Source organism: Mytilus edulis, chromosome 10, assembly GCF_963676685.1.
Source record: "Mytilus edulis chromosome 10, xbMytEdul2.2, whole genome shotgun sequence".
Taxonomy (NCBI): domain Eukaryota; kingdom Metazoa; phylum Mollusca; class Bivalvia; order Mytilida; family Mytilidae; genus Mytilus; species Mytilus edulis.
The window spans coordinates 30,692,901-30,719,736 of NC_092353.1; the positions used below are offsets into that span (position 1 = coordinate 30,692,901).

The window sequence follows — 26,836 nt, forward strand, 5'->3', positions numbered from 1 at the left end:
CATAAAAAAATGACGTTAAACAATGAACTATATGTACATGTATGCAAATAGGGTAAAGGTGAGTTAAACCCCGTAGACAGACATGCACATCTTAGAATCATCCAATACACCAATTGAAGTTGACTTGTCTATAGTATCGGAGTTTACCACGGAAATTTTGTAATCATGGCTGAAACATTCTTAACTATGAAAACTTCACGTTGATCACTGGTATCTATGAAATGGTGCAGAGATCAGGCGAAAACTGTCTGATGGACAAGTAGACCTTGCACACACCACATCTTCTTATTTCTACTTACAATGATTCTATAGTATACCAAATTCATTTATCCTATTACCCATTAAAAGCGAACTAAAAAAAATTTAAATTATTTAATCATTTCAACAGAACCATGAAAATCAGGGCAAGGACAAAATACTTATGCCAGACGAAATCTTCGGAACAAGAGGAATATTTTTACAAGAAATCAAGCATCCAGGTTTTACACTTTCTGAAATATTAACCTAATAGCTTACAGTCGTAAAATACATGCAAAACAAACTGTGGACACAGAGATATGTCTCACCATGACCATTTTGTTATTTTGATAGTAAAATGGCCTAATCGGGTTAATATCTCTGACACATACCCATTTCCATTCTCAATTTTTAAAAATGTTGAAATTAAAATAGCAATACTTTAGCATGTAAGTTATGCAAAGATCTGTAAAATATTCAAAGTCTATACACCGTGACTGAATTATAAATGTCAATGTTATTACAACTGCATACAAAACATCATTGACTAGTGGTTCTCCATAAACTGGCCTTATCACAAACTAATACATGTAAACTATGCAAAAGTTTCAAGGTCATTAGACCATGATGATGACTGAGTGAGAGGTGGGGTCAAATAATCTCCATGGATATGAGGTGTGCCACTGCTTATACAACTGCATACCAAATATCATTGACATACCAATAGTGGTTCCCAATAAACTGACCTTATCACAAACTTATACATTGTTGTTGGCAACAGTGCTGCAGGAAACAACACACAGTACTTTGTCTTGCTTTTGACACCTATAAGGTGAGACAAATAACTTTATTTCAGGGCAATGAAAGAAGTGTTTGATGGGTTAGTTCATATTAGTGTTTTGTAGATATTGCATAACTGATTATGTTTGCTCTTTCTTTTTCTTCCAGTCTATTCTAGATTTTGGGATAATAGTCAGAATGCTGACTATAAGATACAAGTTTTTCTCATTGTTGAAGGCTGTACAGTGACCCATAATTGCTTATATCCACATTATTTGAACTCTAATGGATTGTTGTCTCAATGACAATCATATCACATAATATGGGCCAAACGCCTTTGGCTAAGAATCAGACAGCAGTAAAAAGATGACAAATAAAAGCCCACTCAACTTCAAGTTAATTTAACTTCAGAATATATGATGGTGCGCTAATATAACATTCATTTTCATTTCCTGTTCTGGTATTTCAAGATGTAATTTGGTTGAAATGCGCTAGAAATTATTAATTAAGGGGAGTTAACTCTGAACTTAGCAAAGTCATTTAGATAATTCTAGACATGTACACATGACAAACCTACAATTTCTAACTTGGATGAGGGTATCTTCAAAACAGGTTGGTTGGGTTGGCAGGTTTTTATTTACCATGTAATGAAATTCTTTTGAATTGCTTGATCCTTTGTTTAGCACTTAACTGCTATCAGTAGGTGTCTAGTAATTGTGAAGGAAGCAGGTAGACTTAATCATTCTCAGTGCTTTATGCCATATTAGATTTTTTCTTCCACTATTATTTCCAAGATATTAGAAAATCAATGCATTGTATCCTTTTGTTCTTTTTTTAGCCATGTCCAACATGTTACTCTTTTGAAAGGAAAACTAACACAAACTTTGAAACCCTAAAGGGTCATCAGTTTAATGTTGACTGAAATTTGGTCAAGTAGTTTCAAAGAAGTTTACAGCTGCGGGACAGACAGTCTACATTTACAGACTTGAAGTAATTGCTATAGCTCACATGGCTCATAGGGCTAGAAGTTCCTTAAAATGTAGGGAACAATTTCAATCAACATAATGCACAAATTAACAACAAACATATTAAGCCAACAAGAGTAGGAATTAAAGATGCACAAAAAGAAAACTAAGTTCAAACTTTATACTTTATTTGGTAATTTCAGTTTGAGCATATTGTATACCAACATTTAAAATATAAATATAACAAGAGGCTGTCACAACGACAGCAAACCGGATTTATTTACATTTATTTGTGTCCTGGCAATATCACAAGAACCATTACTGATGAATGGTGAAAGTGAAAATCATCAATATCAAATTTGACCTCCATTTTGTCATCAGTATCAACATTTTGAAATAATAATATTTGAAAAGCTTAGATTGAATGGTTCATGAGTAAATGCAACAACGTGAATGGAAACGTCATTTTACAATCTTTCAAGAACCATAACTCCTGAACAGTAAAAGTCAAAATCGTCATTATAATACTTGACCTCTATTTTGTCATCAGTAACAACATATTAAAATTTCAAAAGCTTTGGTTGAATGGTTCATGAGAAAATGCACGGACACGACGGGAAACACCATTTTTCAATCTTTCAAGAACCATAACTCCTGAACGGTAAAAGTCAAAATCGTCATTATTGAACTTGACCTCCATTTTGTCATCAGTAACAGCATATTATAATTTCGTAAGCTTTGGTAGAACAGTTCATGGATAAATGCACAGACACGACTGGAAACTCCATTTTTCAATCTTTCAAGAACCATAACTCCTGAACGGTAAAAGTCAAAATCGTCATTATTGAACTTGACCTCCATTCTGTCATCAGTAACAACATATTAAAATTTGGGAAGCTTTGGTAGATCAGTTAATGAGTAAATGCACGGACACGACTGAAAACTCCATTTTTCAATCTTTCAAGAACCATAACTCCTGAACAGTAAAAGTCAAAATCGCCATTATTGAACTTGACCTTCATTTAGTTGTCAGTAACAACATATTAAAATTTTAAAAGCTTTGGTTGAACGATTCATGAGTTAATGCACGGACAACATTTGATTGCCGCCTTTCAAGAACCATAACTCCTGAACGGTAAAAGTCAAAATCGCCATTATTGAACTTGACCTTCGTATAGTTGTCAGTAATAACATATTAAAATTTTAAAAGCTTTGGTTGAACGGTTCATGAGTTAATGCACGGACAACATTTGATTGCCGCCCGCCCGCCCGCCCGCCCGGCCGCCCGCCGTACATCCCCAAATCAATAACCGACATTTTTGTCACAAAAATCCGGTTAAAAATGTTAAATCATAAAACATGCTTCTTCTAAACGTTGTTTTTCATAGTTTTGTGACAAAATAAAAACCAGTGTTGTCTCTCAGCTCGGAGATAACAAAACGAAGCAAATTTAAGGATAAATATTATAAATTCTAAATATAAATAATTGGACGGTCTAATTTATTCAACGTATATAAACATAGAGACAACATTTTTTTTAAACAATATATACACAAAATGGATCACAGATACTGGGCTGTAGACTAAGACAAGGCATTTATAAAACATGTTACTTCTGTGCTCTTTTGGTATTTGCTATTTTTGATTTCTTTATTACTATTGTTGTGTAATAATCACTTGAGATTTTCTTCAGTTTTCCCTAAAGAACATTGTTCATAATATGTTCATCATTTTTACAATTAAGACAAATAACAGTGATTGCTGATGTAGAAAGGTTAAAAGGAACATAGAACATGATTTCTTGAAATATTAACACAAATTTTTTTTTAAAAAAGAAGCTTTTTTTATAAAAGAAACCCAGATAAAATAATTTATTAATTGACTTATTGTGGTCCATACTTTTATTATGTAAATAACACAAGAAAACACTGATATGATAAATAATTAGAAATGTAAAAATATGATGAAATATAAACTTTGAATATCACACATTTTCTGGCAGTACTTCACTACAAAAGTTAACTATCTTGCAAAGGCATCTAAATAACATTGCTGACATTTTATATATCTTTACTTTTCCCGTTCTTGCTCAAACAAACATATTTTTCCTAGATCATTATTTCTCCTTTCATGAAAGTAAATGTAAAAGGAGAAATATTTTCTCTGTCAAAATTTGTTACCATAGAATACTGCCTGCTGATAATATTGGTTTGCTCTGAGCACTAAAATGAGTTTTCTTCCCCTCAAAATAAATCAGTTTTGATAAGAAATAAATATTCCATAAAAGTTTGTAATAATTGTCCTGCATGAATGAATTTTGTTGCATTCTAATCGTCTCCACCTGCATCATCATCTGCTTGTTGTTCTTGTTCTGGTTCCCCTCCCTCATCTGCCTTTTGCTCTGTTTCAGCTTGTTCCACTGGCTTTTCACCCTAAAAAATAACGATAAATTTTTATAAAATGTTTTGTTTCTTCATACACTTTCACTTTAAATCAAATTCATCAACATTATTTTAGATGTATTATGGTATCTATACAATTTTATGACAAGACAACTCTTTTCAATTTTTGAGAAAACTTTTTAATGATTTTCACAGTGACACTTTTTTAATTTTAAAATTTAAACAAACCTTTAAATAAATTATTTGTTTTCATTATTTTTCTTAGACATGCATGTAATTGTTTTAGCCTTGTTAACAGTGTCACTTTAATTCCCCAATCAGATAGCTGCCATGGAAGATGAGTCAATATGAAAAACAAGCACTTGTTCCCTGTTTAAGTGTGCCATTAACATGGTGTCAAAGCCACCTTATAACAGTTAAATCCCTATTAAGTTTTGCATATGACTATTGTACTCATCAGATGATCATTGCTCTCCAGGCTATCTTTAATAACTTCCATAACAAATCATTGAAGTGATCATTCAATATTTATTTTTTCCCAATCAAAAGAGACTGATCGACCAAACTGACAATCCGTATTGTTATAATTTGTAAGAAAAGAAAGTGATCATCATGATAGAATCAGGCGCTGTAATCACCCATGTGGAAAAATTGTCACCTGCTTTCATAGAAAGAGAATTATTTTTCCAACAGTGAAGGAAGTGTGCAAGGAGTTATATGGCATCTAAAACACCATATATATCATGGGAATTTGTCATGTGGTGGAGCGAGAAACCTCTCGTTTCTTCCTGTATCGACAGTGTGCCTAATCTTAATGAGAGAAAATTCAGATCTGTCTCAGACACAAATAAAAGTCACAAGTCTATTCATAATTCCTCCTTGCTTGTTAATTAATAATAAAATAGCCCTGCCGTTATATAACTGAATTAATTATTTGGTAAATGTCTCTCTTTTTAACAGAAAACTTTCTTTATCCCTAAAAATTATTATTATTAGTGAATTTAAATCACGAAAATGAGACAGTTTCTTTTATTATGTTAAGAGTCAATTTGAAATCACTTTCCGGCCCACTGAGCCTGCCAAATAAATTCATTGTTGACTTGGACACAATTCAAATCACTTGTACTTTATCAAATTTCACCACTGTAATTTTTAATACATTTGTAATTGTCTAATAAAATTATAATGGCCCAGTACTTTCAATTTTATTAAAATCCTAAATTTTCTCAGATCTTATAAATTCTATATTGCTGTTGAAAAAACAAAATTTACTAAAAAGTATTATACTTAATGAAATACAGTAAGTGGTAAAATACTGTTAACTTGAGTTTATTTCAGAATTACAGGTGTAAGTGTACCTGTTCCAGGTGAGGTACCCTAGTCATAACAATCAGTTCATTATACCCTACTTATCAGAAATCAAGGTGGAATTCCCCAAACAACAATTTATTGTGCTTAAATATTTATTATTAATCTTCTAATGCGGTGTAAACGTGTTCATATTATAAAACATTTTCATTTTAATTCAAATTTAGAATTAATTTTTTTTATATCAAGTAATCATCCAAATATTTCAAAGCATATGTACACATGTGAAAAAATAGCCATTTTTTTTCATTAATTTTTGCTTGGTAGTAATTTATAAACTGAAATTTTATCTAATATATTTAGTGAAAGCACAAAATGACTTTTTGATGTTGTTTACAAACATGTCAAAAAGACTTTTTGTTTATTTAAAAAAAAATATAAACATGAATCAATTATCTATGAAGCCTCAAATATGTTGATAAAAAATAAACTTCATATGAAAATACTTAAATGTCAGATTAGCTTTATAGGGTCAACAGGATAAAAAAAAAAATTACATTTACTTTAAATAGGACAACGAAAATAAAATCAGATTCAAATATTTGTGTATCTAAAAAATGAATGAGTTATTAAGCACCATGCATGTTAAACACAATCTATTTTTATTTATGGTCATTAAACGTAATTGTTACAACATGCAATGATGACTTTTTAAAGAGTAATCAAAAATATTCATTGCTACAAGCAAAACTAAGTGATGTGGTTTTAATTACCACGACTTCTCTCATACTCCAGAACTTCCATTGCAATACTCAGTCTTGTTCAACATGTGTATATTGAAGTAAATCATTTTAATGTGTTTTGTGATCCATTAAAAAAGACTTTCTGCACCATGTTAATACTAAGTGTAAAAAATTCACAAATATGTTGCCGCCAATATAAAATAAGCATAAACCAAAGAAAAAAAATAATTCTTTTCAACAAACAACTTATCATAGGCATGATATATTCCTAAAGATACACCCTTATGACATAATTACAAGCAAGCTTTTTCTCATTAATTTATAAACACTAAAATATCATGGAATAATCTGGTTGATTTACACTGTTAACTATTCAGTGAGACAATCTATCTGGTAATAGCCTCTTCTTAGTTCCAACTTTTGATGCCAAATTATAACATCTGGTTGAAAATGAATGGTGATCTTACCTCTGATGTGGCTGATGCTGATGGAGGCACAGCGTTTTGTGTTGTATCTTGGGGTTTTTCTTCTGAAGTTTGTTCCTGTTGTTCAGAAACTGCTGGTTTCTGACCTATTTTGGCATACAAGTCCATTCGTTTACTAACAACCTCACGTAAAATGCCATCAAGCACCATTCTGCCCAGTTCTGATTTTTTCAATTGTTCTGTTACTTGATCCATCAACCATGGCATGAAACCTTGCTCCAAATCTGAAAAATAGAAAAGTAAATATTGTTTAAGTTTCTCCAGTTTTCAAGGTGTAAAATAGCAAGACAGGCAAATATCTGTATTAAAGCTCAAATTTTTTTAAATAATCAGTTAATAACCGTTTCCTCCATGGATTTTTTTACATACTTGATTCGCATAGGATTTTTTCAATAAAAAAAAAATCATAAGGTTTAAAGTATTAATGCATTGTGAAAACAAACATTTCATCAATGAAATTCCAGTCAGATATTCTCATGAATATCCTTTTTATATAAGTTCCAAATTTAATCAAGTTTGATACAGATTGTATGTAGTCACAATGTTTCAACTGAGGCACTACACAGGCGTCAAAAGGCGTCATTATGGAGTAAAGAGAGTGGCCCCAAAAGGCGTCATTATGGAGGAAAGGGTTAATCAAAGGAAGATTGCTTTTATTGCAGCTCTTCAAAATACAGAAAGTCTGCTAAATATAGTTTGGAGAATATCATTATTATTTTATGGACACAATATTAATGTTACTATGGGCTCATTATATTTTGATTGATGTCAGTTTAATCTGACATACATTTTGTACATGTATCATTTTACTAAGACAAGAAAAAAGACATCATTACTTTGACAACAATGAAGTAAACAAAATTGACCATTCAACACTAGAATGTTTTTATTAATTATTCTCAACATATGATATTTACCTCTTTCCACTGGGTCATAGAAATAGCCATTGTCTGATAGTGTACCAAATACTGTAGGCACAAGATCTGCGAGGTAGCTTTGAGCAAATGCACGGGCAGCAATCTTATCTGAGGTTTCTTTTTCTTTCTTAGCAATTTCTCTTTGCTGTCGCATCCGTCTTTCCTACAAAATATCAAAGCTTTATTAATATATAAAGACGATGTGGCATAACTGTCAAAGAGAGAATAATCCACCAGAGTCCAAATGACAAGGATTTAGCAACTGTAGATCACCTTACAACATTCACCCATGTAACAAAATAACTTTCGCCATCATTATACAGATCTTAATGGTTGGGAAGTTTTTCACGTAACAAAAATGTTAGCATTAACAATGCAAACTATTTCAGATCTTCCTTATTCAAACAATTATACATTATTTAAATCAAAAATATTTATGGAACAAACCTTTTCTTCTCTGTGTCTTCTTTCTTGCTCTTCTAATCTTTGTTGTTCTACTAATTCTGCATTTCTCAATTCCTCAAAGGCTCTTTGTTGCGATCGTAGGTTAGATAACTCTTCCTCTTCCATCACCTCTAATAAAGCTTGTTCTACTGTTTTACCGACTAGCACTTCTAATATTGGTTTAACTTCAATGTCAAAATCAAACAACTGAAATGTAAAAAATAAAAATCTTAAATGAATTCTTTTCCAATAAATAATTAAATTCCAATGCAAAGTCACCTCAAACAATTTCCTTAAAAATTTCTTTTCTCCTTGGCTGCTCTTATAAATCATACAGAAGGACCATTAATTAAAACAAACATTTTATACCATAGATCTTATAAATCAAAATGTAAGATGTTTCAGTTTTCTCATATAGCATCTACATGTACATGTAATTAGATCAAGGGAAATAACCTATAATTACAAAAATGGATTTTACATTAATTGCTTCAAGTTCGATATTTTAGCTGCAAATTAAAATGTATTGTTGAAACAACATCACAGAAACAACTTTATTTTTAGTCTAGTTTTCAAACTTACATCTCCATCTAATATCTGTGTCATTATGTCCACACCAGTTTTGGCGGGTACAAACATCGGTGATGGAGGTCTGTCTAAGAAGGCATCTGTTTGCACTTCAACATCAGCTTCCTCTACACGATCACTTAATTCTTCTAAATAAAGTTCTGTTTGAACATCAATGTGTTTTCTACCTTCTACAGCCTCTGGAGATCTTGGACGGAGTTGTTCTTTTGCCCTTTTTCTAGCTATAGCACGCCTTCTGTTTTCTTGTTGTCTCTGAATTTCAATTGGATCTGGCTGTGCATGCTGTAATTAGAAAAATTTGTAAGATGATAGATTTCAAAAAGAATTTCCTGGTTAATTTTTTCAATGTAAAGCATATTCATGTATAATGGAAATTTTTCTATTCAAACAAATTATGAAGTCCAATGTGTTAAATATTTATTTTCCTTCTTGGTAAAAAGATTCATTTCCTCTGGTTCATTTTCACCTTCTTGTAAATAAAAGTTACTTTCCCTTTCTTGTACTATGATAATACTTACTGCAGGTAATGTGTGTTGGGCATATGTGTTTCCACGGACAATACGTCTGTCGTACATTATGTTTCCATACAATGGAACACCCTCAGCACTTAATCTACAAGCAAAAGTAAAAGATGAAAAATACTTTAATTTCAACAACATCAAATGATAAACGTCTGATATCTTATTCAAGAATTGTCAAATGTATAGTTAGAAAAAGATTATTCAGGTTGTTGATCCACACAATTTAATATGTTGCTTTTATGTTGTACTGGCATGCCAATTTTACAGGTTAGGGGTAGTATTTGCTGACAACAAACTAGTTAACCCTGTACAATTCAGTATGTGCTTGTCCCAAGTCAGGAACCTGTAATTCAGTGGTTATTTCTTGTATATATTATCAAATTTGTTTTCTTTTATTTTTTTGTACATAATTCAGACCGTTAGTTTTACTAAATTGAGTTGTTTTACATTTGTTATATCAGGGCCTTTTATAGGCTAATTAGCTGACTATGCGTGTTGGTTTTGCTCATTTTTAAAGGCAGTAGGGTGACCTATATAGTAGTAAACTTCCATGTCATTCGTCTCTGGTAGAGAGTTGCCTCATTTGCAATTCTACCACATCTGATTTTATATAAAATAATATGCAACCAAGTCACAAATTACAACATGTATTGTTAATACCTCAGCTTTTAACAAACACTAATAATTATAACATGCCTTTAAGATATAACACAACATGTAAATAAAAAGAAATCACTTATTTATTCAATGTAGTTATAGAATTTCAGGTATCTATCAGACATTTTGCAAGCTGTAAAAAAGGAAGAATTATCACAAAAAATATAAGACACAAAAAAGGACAATCACTTACTGCTGTTCTGCAGGAGCTGTCATGCCATCTCTGTATTTCTTTCTTTGTTGAACAGCTCTTGGCTGACTTGCGAAGGTGTATGTCCCTTGCGGTTTTTGAGGTAATACTGCTGCCATTTTGTTTGTTTATTTTACATATAATATTCTTCTGATCTTTTATTTGGACCTGGTGATAAGCAACAAAATATGTATTAATACACTTGATACATAAAAAAAACATAATGATTACAATGTCATAGTAAATACATGTATACCATATTGAAGAAAGAAAAAAGAGATTTCTACTGTCATACTAGCCATCATTAATATTATGTGTTAACGGCATATATCCTAATACATGTACTTAAACAATGTTAAAACCCAAAATCACTTGATTTCTTCTCATTATTTTTTGGTACAATTTTACAGTTCAAAGACTACATGTACATTGTACATGATGTATCTGCCTGTCACATATGATAACATACATTTCAAGTTTAAAATCCATTTTTTAAAATATGTCAAGATGCACGTTGTAGTGCTATATATAATGATCTACTTAATAATTAATTTACTCTGAAACCATTGTAAATAGACGTTTCTTAAACATTAGAAATTATATCGTTGTGCTGTCTTTTATTAAATTCAATGATAATGCCAATGAGATAGACTGAAAACAGTACTGATGATCTGATCTGAATATATATAACAATCTCAGGTTGTTCTTTATAAATGAATTATATCTGTTGATCTGATGTCAATCTGCACAAACAACATCATTGAACAATCATTCTTAGTGTACTTAAATAACATAGCATTATGACATCGGAAAATGCATGATTTTTAAAGTGTCTTAAAATAAACGATACTTTGTAATAATTAGTTGGATGAAATAACCAATACACATATAAACCGATAAATGGCTTTCCTTGTCTTTAAGGTAACCACCCAAATAGAACTCTATTAGTAAACAAACCCTTTCTTTATCTTATTCAGTCTGTGCTAAAAACTTTTTCATCTACTAGTGCGGACACTTAATATCAAAACTTGTCCCTATGACTATATAAAATCTTGAAAACTATAACTAGTCCAAATCAAACTAGTCTGGGGCATCCGACTAGTGGTTAACTGTGCAGACTGCTTATTAACCTTGACATTAGAGCTAACTCTATAACCTAACATAAACTCTAGCCCTACATGTAAATTTTAGGAACAGTCCCAACTTCAAAGGAATAAGAGAGGGGGTCACATAGTTATTAGAATAAGTGCATGTCATGACTTAAAGTCAATGCAAAACATATTCCACACAAGTCACTCTGCACACATAATTCCAAAGGGATTTTTAATCAAACTGCCCGCAGTCATTGTCGCGAAATATAGTGCAGTATCAACATTGGCAACAAGAATCAAGATGAGAATTATGTACTTCTGATTGATTGTATAGATATTTATCAAAGACGAAAACCCATAAGCAAGCATAGTTTGTGTTTCCGCATAATTAAATTAACAGATTGCATAAAGAACAAAGTATTTACCACTGCATTCGTTCACCAAGCCTTTTCTATCGGTTTCTTACCTCCCTTCAAAATATTTAGAGTGACGTTGCCATGATACAGTAGGACCGCACCGAATCGCTACACAAATATTTTTATTTAAATCTTCAATTAAAAAATTGTGTGAAATGTTTATAACGATCATATAATTATTTTAAACTTTACTTTTTAATTTTAAGTATATTACTCTAATATTAAAGTAAAGTAAAAGAAATTATTTTCTCCGATTAAGTGGGTATATAGATATTTCAAATATAAACATGCGAAACGAACATTCAAATAACATGTTCTACCTTGTTCAAAGCAAGGACTATAACTAACATCTAATATACGTCATTGTTCAAAGGAAATGATTATTGACAGTGCTATTTTGTTATCTGAGATTAAAAGAAGAAGCCTTTTAGACAAATTCAAAAGTCAAGTGATATGTTTTATTTATTAAAAAAAAGGGGGGTGGGCAAAATTTACCAGAGGAACATTCAAACTCAAAAATCGAAAATAAACCCGACGACAACATGGCTAAAGAAAAACAGACAAACAACAGCACAAAAAACACAACATAAGCAATAAGCTGCTTACCCAGAGAACTTGTATTTTACAGAAAACACGATAAGTCCGTACGATTAGTCTAACAGTAAATAAAATGAATCTTATATATATATTGTAATTTTGTGTTTTTAACTGTTTTGAACATATGTGTTATTAAGGTGGAGGCAGTGGTATCCCAGTTTTTGTTGTTTAAAGCCTAAGTGTTTTTTTCTAAATTTTGATCCTTGGCCATTTGATTTTAATGTCACATATGTTGTGTACAAGATGTAAGTTTATAATTTGTACAGGGTTTTTGTACAAGTTATAAGTTTTTGACGCATGTATCCTTGCACTAAGTGATTTAGGGTTTTTCTTCTAAAATGTACTTGTTTAATGTTTTGAATTAAAATTTATATACTTCAAACTAACATTTGGTGCTAATCTCCTTGTCCTCAAACTGGAGATGAGGATATCTCAATGGTTTAAATTATAATTTTATTTTTCTCCCGATACCATTTTCATATCCATAAAAGTCTTTTTGTGGTCTTTTAATGTTTTTTTGTATCAATGCTCAGTATTATATTGTTTAATGTAGTTGTGACTGAAATATGGCAGAATATGAGTAACAAAAGACTGTGTGCTTTCATCATTCATTTGTGTTAAGCACCTCATTAAAACACTGATAACTTGTACAACTTGTACACAACATATACATAGTTTTACTAGAAACTTTTATACTTTATTATAACCCCCCATTATTTAAACCATACTCAAATATATTATAACAACTTTGACCAGATAACCTTTACTAATAAGTTTGTTTAAAGGTTGGGTGAGTCTGAGACTACTATAACAGTAGTCTCAGGGTGAGTTTATACGGATCAAATAGTGATTTCCGCGCTTTTAGTACAATATTACCGTAAAATGTAGGATGCGCAATGCTGTTTTTAATAAATTTTCTACAGGTATAGCCAACTTTACTGATAAAATCTTTGTATATATGAAATAATTAAGTAAAAGTAATCCACAGTAACAAAATCAAAGACTTAATAATTAACCAGTGATGCATTGAGTACGTTCTAAAATCTATGACATCACTGCACATACGGGTATAACGAACGAGTAAGGATATATAAACACCGTGTGAGATATCCTTTAGTTTATGCAGTAAAAAAAATCATGTTTTTTACGAAAGAAGAGAAATTGTCAGTGTTATAACACACCAGCAATGGACATAAAGCAACATAAATTGAAAATAACACGATTTGGTAGAAATGGTAATTAGATATAGGAAGATACCGTATGAGTGCAAATGAGACAACTCGCCATCCATGCAAGTAACAATTTATGTTTTGTTCGTACGGTGACATTTGCAGGAAAAATACAACCGCTTTCATCCAATGAACACTTGCATTTTCATATTGTAGGGAATTGTAAGTTAAATGAATAAATGTAGTGTATTTTATAATGTTTAGCTACACTTTTATAATGTATCTAAAAAGAAAGTTCATAGTGGGGTTTTCAAATGTACATAAGACAGTATCAACAAAATAATGTTACTGTATGCCCTAATCGCTCAGAGGGAATATTTAATGTAAATATTCAACCAACGGTAATGTATCATACAATAATGCTAAACCAATGCACATGTGTTCTCTGTCCAATGAGCTCCACAATACAAAACAAAAGTAAATCATTGAGGAACATTTCAATGATCTTCATAAATATTAGGATTAACATCAAGGTAAACGTGTGCAATCACAAGAAAAACACGTAGAAATTCAGTTTCATTTTGATATTTGATATAGACACATATAGATGTAAAAAAGTAAAATAACAAAAATACCTAAATCCGATGAAAATTCCAAACGCAAAGTCCCCAAGCAAATGGCAAAATCAAAAACACATCAAATAAATGGATAACAAGTCATACTCCTGAATTGATTTAAACATTTTCGTATGTAGAAAATGGTGGACTAGACCAAGTTTTATAGCTAGATGAACCTCTCACTTGTATGATAGTTGCATAAAAGTGCTGTACAAGACACCAGTCATTATTGGAATGTTTCGATAATTTTTTAAATATTTTTGTTAGCTAGAACACCTTAAACAAATTGTTAATTACCATTTACTTGAATATTTAAAAACATTCAGTAGCGTATAAATGTCTTGAAACGTCATTAAATAATTAAAATTTGAAGGGAACACTTGCACTTGACAATCGGGGGTACATAACCAATGGACAGTTTAGTTTTCTCGTTTGAATTGGTTTACATTTGTCATTTCGGGTCCTTTTATAGCGGACTATGCGGTATGGGCTTTGCTTATTGTTGGCTGAGTGACCTATAGTTGTTAATTTCTTTGTCATTTTGGTCTCTGGTGGAGAGTTGTCTCAATGGTAAGCATACCACTTCTTCTTTTTTATATTATATGCAGTAGCTAAATGTTCAACTTTTTAATAACGTTTTACGTGAATAGAACTGCAAAAAGTAAGCTAAGTTAACGCTAATCCTTCTACAATTTTCATTGCATTGTATTGGATTGTAAATCTCACATCTGGTATAAAATATATACACGGGTGTAAATTTGACATCTTTGACGAGTTCAATTTTATACAGGAGCAGCCTACATATTTACTGGCCTATCAGTGACCCCAAAGGGACAGTTCCTATACACATACATGTATGAGAAGAAACACTTACAAAATGGATTTGTTATAAGAATAAAGGTAATCATTTTTTTTTATTTCACTTAATATTGTTTAATGTTAATCAAATAAATGAAATGAATCCACATCTAAAATTTTAGGAGAAAACTAAAATCTTTACAATAAAGGCACAACACTATCTATTGACTGAGAAATTTTGCAAAACTTGAAAAAATACTATAACATCTAATATGTCACGTTTATTGAAATTAACAAGTGCACTCCCATATACTATATTTGAGGGAAGTCAATTACGATGGTACGTACAAACAAAATGATAAGATTAGTATGGAATAAGCTTGTCTTCAAATGCATACAGATAGTTTAATCAGAAGTATCAAAGTTAAAAAGACAATTTTACATACAAATTATTTTCTGCATTGAAGTTAATTTTGTTTACAGATTTATTGTGATGCGGTACGTGATCATGTAATAAATATATGTGTTGATCAGTCAACCTTCATACTTCATTGTACAGAAATGAACGATTACTGTAACAAGCAAAGATCAAATAATTTGTCAACATACTGAATGACATTTGACAAATACACAGATATATGTAGTATTAAAGTGATACATCTTTTCTATTCTTTAGAGTTTGATTTGGCGATAAAGTAAAGTTAAAGACAAGCAAATTATTTTTCAGGAGTTTCACCCTAGACTTTCTTTTAAAGCATATTTTGCTATCGTTAAAATCTCGAGCAAGATGAGTGATACATGATGCAGATACTGAAATGAGTTTCTAAATATGAAACTACAATGAAAACTGGACTGTGAAATCTGTCTATATTATACAAGGTAAGTCAGCAATTACTACAGGTCAATTATTGAAACACACTTTTTTGCCATCGCTGAACTCTGCTGGTTTTTTTCTGAAATTTATCTGTGTGTGTGGGTTTTTTTTAAATCCTTCATTTTTTTTTTAAAGATAAAGCCTTAGGTGACAATTAATTCGTGTCATGATAAGATGGCGTGGACGCTCATGATGTCACTTGTACTAGTAATTGACTTTATGCGATTCAAGTTATTTCATTCCTCTTATTGTTTCTTCCATACCTGGACTTATGAGACACACACTGTAAGTAAGAGGCAACAGTAGTGTACCATTTTTCAAATCTCTAAAACACAGCAAACCGATAAAAAGTCAGGGTAAAAAAATACAACAAACTTACAAAATCACATGAACTCAAAAGGTAACAAGAATGGGTTAGTCAACAGAATAAGCGCGTCTCTTTGTGTGCATATATCACCCGCCATGTCAATCATCAATTAGTCAAAGTGTAACAATCGAATATAGGCCAATTTTGACTTTCCTCATAACTATGTAATGATTTTTTTTGTCAGGAACTCGTACACTCCTATTAATGAATTCGGTAAAACCTGAATATTCACGAGCCTAAGTAACGTATTATTTAAGATGTGTATACATACGCCAAACGATCGAAGAGGTGGTAGGTTACTGCTGAAAAATGCGAAGTTAACAATTGGAAAGCTGATTTAAAGTCCTGCCTCATTATGTGTCCATATTGTTTATACAACTTTTTTTTAAAATCTGTAATAACCAATTACTTACTTAATAAGACTATGGGTTTTAGTTCTATTATTTTTTTTATTTTTTAGAGCACCACTGAAAAGAAGTACCATGGCAAACAACTATTCAAACCGTGCATACGAGTTTACCAACGAACCCAAAGAAAAGAAGACATCATCTTTAAAAATCCTTGTTTGTGGACAATTATTAGGTATTATAGTTTTTATAATCGGATTTGCTGCAGGGCTTTGCATCGGAATATTTGTGTATAATGGCAACGAATCAAAATTGGCATATACAGAAAACTGCCAAAACCAAAGAGGAACAGGAAGGTTGAAAATCAAACAATCAGAACAACCAGATATTACAACAGTTACAAATGATATTCCATCATCAATAAATCGTGGTAAGGAGACATTAAACGACAAAGGAGAGGTCAAAAACAAGGACAGTGAACACACATCAACATCAGAAGATTCTGATGAACAAACATGTAAAAGGTGTGTGTGGAGAAATCCGATCCTTCCTTCATCTCAACCAAATTTATTTGCTCCTCTGAGTGCCGAAGAGATGACCCTCGTTCATAGAACTCTGGTTGACTTTAAAATAGTAGACGTTGATCATGGTCAAGAACTTACCTTCAAATCTAACTTCATAGGAACGATGTTCTTACATCCGCCAAACAAAAGGGAAGCTTTGCAGTATTTAGACGATGACGGTAAATTCCCGGGCAGATATGCAACTGCAGTTGTGATCAGAGGTAATATTGACCAAAAGGATTATATGCAATATAAGATTGGCCCATTGGAGGGACAATTACCCGATGTTAAAGTGACACAGCTATTGAAGAACGGAGAGGTGCCGTATGAAAGTAGACCATATGATAATGTTGAAATAGGAGAGATAATATTTTCTATTCTAGCAGATTTAGATAAAATATCGGCGTTACTCAAAGACAGTTTTGACATTAATAACGTGTATGAAGACGTTTCTATCATGCCGAACGGTCCATATAATGACGGGTCTGGAAGAGTAAGTCGATTTACAATAGGATTAAGAGGTTTAGGGGATAAAGAGTTCGACTTCTTAAACATCCTACCATTTACTGGAAGGTTGTCCCACAGCGGTCAAAATACGTCTGATTGGTTTACATATGACTTCTTTTATTTAAATCAAGGTCCATTTTCAAATATAACAGAGCTAATAAATGTATATAACAGTGGAAAACTGAAATACATAAAATATCCAGAAGGTTACAAAGAGTATATAATTCAAGAGACTCTTCCCATTAGACAGGTTAACTCTCCTGTAAGACCGGACTCCCACTACCCGGGAACGAGTACATACGAACCTCATGGTCCTAGATATACAATATCTGGCCATGTTGTCAATTGGATGGGTTGGTCGTTTACTGTTTCCACGGGCCAACATAGAGGTCCATCGATATTTGATGTAAGATTTAAGGGAGAAAGAATAATATACGAGAATTCTTTGAACGAGATAGCACTTGTTTATTCTGCCGATGGCTCGGGACAAGATAACATGGTATACCTGGATTCGGTGTATGGGTTAGGTGAGGCAAAGCGGGCCATTCCTCGAGTTGACTGTCCATTTTACGCGTCCTACTTGAACAGCTCGGGTTGGAATCCAAGAGGATTAAAAGCTTCAATTTTACCGACATTTTGTATTTTCGAAGTGAATGCTCAAGATCCTTTATGGCGACATAAAGGGCAAGATGTTGAAGCAGGACTTAATAACAACTTTTTAGTGGCTAGGTATCCTACACAGGTTGGTAACTATGACTACATTATTGATTTTCAGTTTTATCTCGATGGAAGAGTTAAAACTACTGCTTCTGCGACTGGATTTATTCAGGGCTCTTTTTGGAATCCGTCTTCAGATGTCCAGACTCCGTTCGGGTACAAAGTTGCAAATTCTCTCATCGGTCCAATACATGATCATACATTCGGATTTAAAGTCGATATGGATGTAGCTGGCAAGGACAATGACTTCCAGCTAATTCATTGGAAATACGGAGATGTGAACCGCGCAATGAAAAACAACAAAACCGATCCTTCGAATTATTTCTTTTACAATCATACTAGATATATAGAATGGGATTATGTAGAGAAGGAGACTGGACTTAAAGTAGACACGGAAAACCAAAAATATTGGACCATAATAAATAGAAACAAGAAAAATAAAAATGGTGTTAACCGCGGCTATAGAATTATCCCTATGACAACAAGTTCACAAAATCTTCCTGACGATTATCCAAGAATGCAGGAACTTTCATTTACTAAATATCACTGTGCAATAACTAAACAGAAAGACAATGAACAATACTTAAAGCCTCTGTACTTTCCAGTGGATAATAAACTTTTCAATGATACATCTCCTTCACAGTTATATTTAGAAGATATGTTAGATGGCGAGTCTATCGCAAATGAAGATATAGTGACTTGGTTATCAGTTGGCTTTCTACATATTCCTACATCTGAAGATGTTCCCATGACAATTAAAGTAGAATCAGGATTTACACTTAAACCCTTTAATTTCTTTGACAGAACAGCGACATTTGATATTCCAGCTTTAGCGGTGTTCAATAATACTGTTTATGATAATGCACCCGTACCGGACATGTGTGTTTCCGAACCGTACCCTATTCAACATTAAGTCTATGGTGTGTGTAATGTCTCCATCAAATGAACTCCAAGTCAAAACATTGATAAAGATTGCACCAGTCACGATGAAACGCATCTTAATCATTTCAATCTTTGAACTAGTCGCAGATTTATTCCAACTGTGAGAATTAAGGCTGAGCGAGTGAAAGGAATGTGCATTTTCTGTTCAATTACCTGTGGGTTGATATAAAAAAGTAAATTTATATTCATATATCTGCATCTCAGTCTAAACGTATAGCATACAACATGTTTACTGACACGCAACCCTGTCTATGCATTAAAACATTTATTCAGTTAAGTAAATTGGAGTCTGAATAAGAATCTGTACTTTGTTACAAAAAGAGCACTCTTTGTAAACGTTTGAGCTGAAACATTTTTGTCAAAAATATCACTGGCATATATTTTATTGGCTTTCAAAGGTGCGATTTATTTATCAGTTGCTTTACTGTAACCCCAAACAGGTGAAAAATAGTATTGAAAAAAATAACGTTTAATACGTCAAAGGTTTGAAACGTGAAAAAGAGATGGATTAGGCAAATTGGTACAATGATAGATTAAAATGAATTTGTGGTAATTGATGTATATGAACAGATCATTTTTGTTAGTATTATGTATGTTGTTAAGGTTCATTAAATCTTAATGTTTTATTTAAATGTTACGGGTTATCAATTAAGAAATTAAACTGCTTTTTCAAGTTTCACCTAGTAGTTCTTACAAATGTATCAAGTCGCTTGTTTAAAGTAATAAGCAACTAAGATTCCACAAAGAGTAGTCATTTAAGGCCAGTCGTGGATCAGAACTAAGTGTGAATTCGATAGAATGATTACATTTTGTTTCAAATTGAGAGAAATGAATTGTAAATGTTCTGCGATTTGGACAAAACTAGATTAAATCATGTTTCAAATAAAAATAAGGACTGTTTATAATTATTAAACATTCATTTGACAAAAGAACAATGAGTTTGCGTCAATTTTGAAAAATGGACAATTTTGCTGTACACAGGTAAAAGAGCATAGATTGAGTTGATTTTTGCAAAGACCCTAATAGGAATATAGAAGAATATTTGATCTTAATGGCGTTTAAGATATTTATAAAATAGAACAAAGTCTTGTATAACAAGTAATTACGTGGGCAGTAAAATACGCGTACAGATACAATGCATGAGTAGTAGATGCATTGATCAAACGAAATAATTGCATATCATATGAATCAGGTCAGGTGTGAATATTAACTGTCAGTATATTTTGAACAATACATTTGATGTAGTTAGAAAACAATCAAAAAGTTTTAAAATTTAAAAAAATGTCAATGAGACAACTCTCCATCCAAATAACAATTTAAAAAAAAGTAAACCATTATAGGTCAATGTACGGCCTTCAACACGGAGTCTTGGCTCACACCGAACAACAAGCTATAAAGGGCCCCAAAATTACTAGTGTAAAACCATTCAAACGGGAAAATAATGTCTGATACTAAAGATCAAAATGACATGTTGAAAACAATATCACCTCAATTTCCAAGTGGAACAATAAAATTTAACTGAATTTTATTCGAAGGTGTATTTTAGACAATAATAGAGTATAAGAGTCTGTTTTTGATCTCTGAATTGATGGAAATAAATTTAGCGGGTTGGTTAAATTGAGTTGGGGGTTAAACCCGATAATCGCTCAATTTTCAGTTCGTGGGATTTCGTCTGTGTTTGTAAGTCAGCACTTCGGTGTTGACATGAATATCAATTGTATGGTCATTTTTATAAATTTCCTGTATAATCAACTATGTATTTTCTGAAAAACTAAGGATTTTTGTATCCCAGGCATAGATTACCTATGGCACAACTTTTTGGAATTTTGGGTCCTCAATGCTCTTCAACTTTGTATTTGTTTGGTTTTATAACTATTTTGATCTGAGCGTCACTGGTGGGTCTTATGTAGACGAAACGCACGTCTGGCGTATCAAATTATGATCCTAGTACCTTTGATAACCATTTGTTACCTTGAATTATATTTTTTTAAATATTTTTATGATTTTTGAACATCGATATACTACAATGACAGTGTGAAGTCAGCTAGGATTAACAAGGGTGTACATTCATCTATAGAGGGTATGACCTCACAAGGGAGTGCATGGAAGTGTTAGGTAGAATATATATTCTTTTTGTCTTGTATAAGGCTGTCATAGGAGCAGACCATACCTTGGTCCGTTTTAGGTCTGTATTGTACCAAAAGGAAAGAAATTATATGTACATTCTACTATGTTCCTGTCAGATTAAAATTATAATCCTTGTACCTTTGATAACTATTTACAACTACGGTATTTATGATATTTCGTAAAGTAGCCTCTTGAAGTCTATGAGTGGTAGTAATTAATATTTTTTTATTTTACAATATATATGCTTATAACACTAACAGCATCTGATATGCTTATAACACTAACAGCATCTGATATGCTTATAACACCAACAGCACCGTTTGGAAAATAGTATTTTAACAATGTTTATTTAGGTAAACATATAAGGTAAAACATTATTAACCAAACAAAAAACACAAAGCAATCCATGGAGTCTTAAGTTCCTGGCTTGGCTCAGACGCATTGGTTATGCGGTGTGAAGCTTGAACAATTGAAAATTAAATATATTCTTAGAGAAGGAATTATTAGATAACAACTGTCATATTCCTGACTTTGTACAGGACATTTTAAGAAATCAGACGGTGTTCCTCATATTTTGATATTTTCCTCAATATTGACTTCTAACTAGAATTAATGATTCCCTTTATGAGTTTTATTTTCAATTGTCAGCTTTCTATTTTACAGCAGTAACATACCGTAAATATAAATACTTGCTCAAATTAAAACTGGTAAGTAGATCTTGCTCCACACGACACCAAATAACAAAATGTCGGTGTTAACACAATCAAGGACAATAGCCGATAGAACGAGACTGTAGGTACCACAATTTAAAACATGGACAATGGTATTACAATAAATCAAAACAACAAACTATCAAAAAACAGTTGAAACAGACTGAAAACTAGTTATAACAGTACGTATGTCTGACAAAAACATCCATTCTGTTACAGATTTCTAAAATTCGGTCGAGTTTTTCTTCGCACATTTTTAACCTTTTCTGTTCAAATTAGTCATTTGAATACATCTTATAAGGATCGTTAGTCATTTCGTAGGTTTTCAGTTTAGTTAGTTTAAACCCATTAATTATCATAACTGCAAGACAGATGCATTGGACACAAACTAAATACTTTAGAATTGCTCTTTTCTGGTTTAATACAAAGAAAACATGTGAAAGTATTTGTAAAAATAAATTGATTAGAAAAAATTACATCTGATTTATTGTAAAAGTAAAATCAGAAAAATACCGAACTCCAAGGAAAATTTAAAACGGAAAGTCCTTAATCAATTGCCAAAATCAAAAGCTCAAACACATCAAACGACGGATAACATAGCTTTTATAGCTAGCTAGACCTCTCACTTGTATGACAGTCGCATCAAATTCCATTATATATGTGTGAACAAAACAAACAGACATATTAGGTAAAAATGTCATGAAAGTAAAAAACTCTACTAGTAAAGTCATATTGCATAATGAGATATGCAGTTGTCATTAATGCACACCATAAAATGTACTATAATATTTTAATTCAAATACTGGTTTAAGCTGGTATAAACCACAAACTGCATTTTGATCGGCTCATCAAAAAAAACCAATTTGTCTTATTACATGGGCATTTTCAGCTCATTTGAAAAACATTGTCTTCTAAATTTATTTTTGTTGATCATCATATAAAACAGTTCATCAAAATGCAATTTATGTTTTTCTATACTCTGTGTATTTTGTTGTGGTTTGCCTCACAAGGGCAATGCAGAGGGAAAGATAGAAAAAAAATAACAAAAACTTTTGAAAACCCGGATGTTTAATAAATAGTATGCTATGTCAAATACAAATTGTTCTGAAGCTTGGTGGTATAGTTATGTAATAAATGTCGTTAATGATTTGCTGAATTATGTATAAACTATGTCCAAGTTCTTCTTCTTCCCATTTCGAGTCGAACTCTATTCAAGTGTAATTGACTCGGGCGCATCTCAAACAGACAGAGGTCACTCCTCTGGCCAAAAGTAAAAGTCCAGGAAAAACTGGATGGTATTTACAATAAAATATTGTCATACGGAGGCTCGAGGGTATAAAAGTTTCAGAAGAAAATAAACATTTATTTTTCATTACAAATTTTATTTGTTACCTTAAGTAGTTGTTACTTTATCATATGGTACAAAAATAATTTAACAAAAATCAATTCGTGTTGGCCCCAGATGAATTTTGAAATGTAGATACAAAAATGCCATTTTTCGGCATTACAATTAAAAAATCTTTTTTAACTCATAAGTGACCTATATTTTTTTATTTTATTTTTCTATTAAGTATAAGATATAAGGTTCATTTATAGAAACATATAGCGATATCCTATATAAAATTTAAAAAATCGATTTAGACCCGCGAGTCATCTATGTACACTTGTTCTCCTGTTGTCTATTTCAGATGTGGCAGGGTCCAGGTGATGATATTCACTCTTGCCCTGAAGTTCTCTAGTGATCCGGACTCCACTACATATTTGGGGAGTTCATTCCACTCTTTAATAGTTGGAAGAATGAGTGGTAGTAGACATCCCTCTTCGCTCTAGTTTGTCTCAGTTTGTGGTTGCCCCTGGTCCTATTGTCCCCTGTTGTTTAGTATTTGGCTGGATCAATGGCAATCAACTGGTGTTGGGTCTTATAACACAGCACAAGGCTCTGTTTCCATCGTCTGTGCTGCAGTGATTCCCATTGAAGTTGGTCCAGCAGCTTAGTAAGACAACCATGAGAGTTGTCCTGGTAGCAGTTACTATAGACAATGCAAGCTGCTCGTCTTTGTACCTGGTCTATGTCGCGTATGGTGGTGATTTGGTGAGGTTCCCAAACTAGGGAAGCATATTCCAGAGTCGGTCTTACAAGCGTAGAGTAGGCTGTGGCTTTTGTTGTTGGAGTACACCTACCAAGAACTCCGAGGCTCCGCGTAAGAAGCCAAGTGTCTTTGAGACTTTCCCTATGGTCTGGTTGATATATGGTTTATTCAGGTGAGGTCTTTGTTGATAGTGAGCCAAAGGTATTTCCCGCTTTCTGTTGTCTCTTATGTGTGTCCATGGAGTGTGTGGGATGATGTCTGGTGTAGCTGACGTCGTCCTGAGACACGGATGACTCAGTGTACATTTTTCCGGGTGAACACAAATTTGCCAATACTTTTCCCATTTTCCAGCAATTTTAGGCCTTTTTGCAGCAAGTCTGCATCTTCTGTTTTCCTATAATGCAGCGGAAGAGTAGACAGTCATCAGTCAACAGTCGTGCGCTTGATGTTGTAGCTTCTGCACAGGAGGTCGTTGATAAAGGCCAGAAAGAGTAACGGACCCATCACAGTGCAATGGGGTACTCGAGATACCACGTCAAGAGGGTCCGACTTGTGGTTTTCGAGAATCACAGAGTGAGTTCTGTTGGACAGAAACTGTTTTATCCATTCAAGCTGGAAACCTCTTACCCCATAACAAACCATTTTATTCATGAAGTAGTCTGGCATATAGTACCTTATCAAAGGCCTTGACAATGTCTAACATAATGATGTTTGTCTGGTCGCTGTCCTACATGTTCTTAGCTATTTCATGTTTAGTTATTACTAGCTGGGACTCGCATGACCGTATGGTTCTAAACCAATGTTGTTCGTCACAAAGTATGTTATTTTGGCCAAAGTGGTCCATGATAGAACTGTGGACTATGTGCTCAAGCAGCTTACATGAAATGAATGTCAAGGACACTGGACGGTAGTTTGCTGTTGTGTTTCCCCCTCTCTTATAGACTGGGACTATGTTGGCTGTCCTCCAATCTTCTGGGAATGATCCCTGGTCCATTGACAGTTGATGTAGTCTAGTCAGGTAAGGTGATAGTTGATCAGCAGCAGTATTAATAAGGATGGAGGCTGGTATGTCATCTGGGGCAGTTGCCGTAAACGGTCTTAGTCTTCTAAGTGGTTTAGTGATACCGTTCTGACTGTTTTTTATTGGTCTCATGGTTGGGTGTGGGCTTGGCCCTGTATCTGGCATGTTGTCAGTGGCGTAGCTAGGTCATTTTTACGTGTACGCCCGAACCTCGGCGAGGAGTCTAAGGACCTGCTGGAAGTGGGTCCAAGTGAGTGAGAGGGGGGGGGGGCAAACCCCCCGAAGTGTGGTGTAAAATTTCGCGATTTTCATTGAAAAAGGTATACGAAATATTTTAGCGGCTTCAAAACGTTAATCAGCACCTTTGCATGTACACTTTTAAATTGGCGATTTGGTTTTATCCGCGAAAATAAGCGAAAATGTGCACCCCGCGAAAATAACCCGCAATACGGTAGTATCGAGAACCAGATATATCATTCCTGTCATTAAAAAATCTTCAATATTAACATACTGTGCACGGAATCCAAACGTTTTTGTTTATTTTATTTATTCATTGTGTTTATTTGGAATTCAACGGTCATCGTCCAAATCAATTACTTTCAAATATGAGTAAAAGGAGCTGTGGGGCCAAGCATTCTATCGACACAAAAAAATCGTTAATGAATTTGAAATAATTAATTTTCAGAAATGTTCTGGTGCAATTTTAAAATTCGCATTTTCAGGGTTCTGTGGAACCCTGGTTCTCGGCTGGGATTTCTTGCCGTAAGAATTGAATCCATTCATCAGTCCTTTACAGTAGTTAAAAAGAGCAGTTATTACTTAAAGATATTTTTATCTTAATCTGGAATATTGACGTCTGCACATTACCATCTATGCAGGTTTCTAAGTTAAGGGAGCTATCATTTGATATTTAGAGGGGGTTGGGGTGCTTTGATGAAATTTGAAAAAGAAGGCAGGACAGGAGTTTTGAGTAAAGAATAGCAGGATAAGCAACTTGCCAATAAAAAAGGCAGGATGTCAATTTATGTAAACAAAAAATGCTGGATATCCTAATAAAAGGCAGGACATAAATCATATGACAAAAATGCAAACCACATAAATTATCGAATCTCATCAGGATTGCGTTTAATGTTGAAGCAGCTACATATATAATAGGGCTACGTAGATTTTTTACTACTGAACGTGTGCCTAGCCTAGCTGTTATCTAGATTTAAAAATCCATGTAGCCCTATGTAGATCTATGTAGCTGCTACCCTCCGATAATGCATTGCTTTGAATAAACAACGAAATCGGTACACAGAATTCACAGTAGATTCAGACTTTTAGCATTACAGAAAATGAACAAATATACAGTATATATAATACGATATCCTTCGGATAAAAAATGCTTATTTCGTCCCTTTTATTCGCATAAAATATTACAAGCCATTAAAGAAGGAAGTACACGGCAATTGTGCATTTAACCTGCTATTTTTATTTTATTTAGATTTTTTGATTTTTTTTTCAAAATTCAAGTGTACGCCCGGGCGTTTTGACGTAAACGTAGCTACGCGCCTGGTTGTTTAGGTCTTCGTGGGTGTATACTGAATGGAATTGGCTGTTTCGTATAGAAGCTTTTGTTGGTGTGTCGCTGTGCATGTATCCAT

The 26,836-nt window shown here is 32.9% G+C and overlaps 2 protein-coding genes across 4 annotated transcripts; one reads left to right on the forward strand and one right to left on the reverse strand.

Moving 5' to 3' along the window:
- Nucleotides 1–3,465: 3,465 nt before the first annotated feature.
- On the reverse strand, nt 3,466–11,846 carry LOC139490873 (radial spoke head protein 3 homolog B-like). Of its 3 annotated transcripts, none has more exons than XM_071277956.1 (8): nt 11,754–11,846; nt 10,241–10,405; nt 9,388–9,481; nt 8,864–9,151; nt 8,285–8,488; nt 7,838–8,000; nt 6,903–7,144; nt 3,466–4,414 (listed from the first exon to the last, which is right to left on the reverse strand). In XM_071277956.1, exons 2-8 carry the CDS (start codon nt 10,354–10,356, stop codon nt 4,310–4,312), a joined length of 1,212 nt encoding a protein of 403 aa, XP_071134057.1. In that variant the 5' UTR covers nt 10,357–10,405; nt 11,754–11,846; the 3' UTR covers nt 3,466–4,309. The 3 variants fall into 3 exon arrangements, with proteins under 3 accessions (XP_071134057.1, XP_071134059.1, XP_071134060.1); XM_071277958.1 differs by having other exon boundaries at nt 4,083–4,414; nt 10,241–10,408; nt 11,754–11,845; XM_071277959.1 differs by having other exon boundaries at nt 4,083–4,414; nt 11,795–11,843.
- Nucleotides 11,847–15,455: 3,609 nt separating this feature from the next.
- Nucleotides 15,456–19,868, forward strand: LOC139490874 (diamine oxidase [copper-containing]-like). The gene is made up of 2 exons (XM_071277960.1): nt 15,456–15,804; nt 16,627–19,868. Exon 2 carries the CDS (start codon nt 16,649–16,651, stop codon nt 19,211–19,213), a length of 2,565 nt encoding a protein of 854 aa, XP_071134061.1. The 5' UTR covers nt 15,456–15,804; nt 16,627–16,648; the 3' UTR covers nt 19,214–19,868.
- The last annotated feature ends 6,968 nt before the right edge of the window (nt 19,869–26,836 follow it).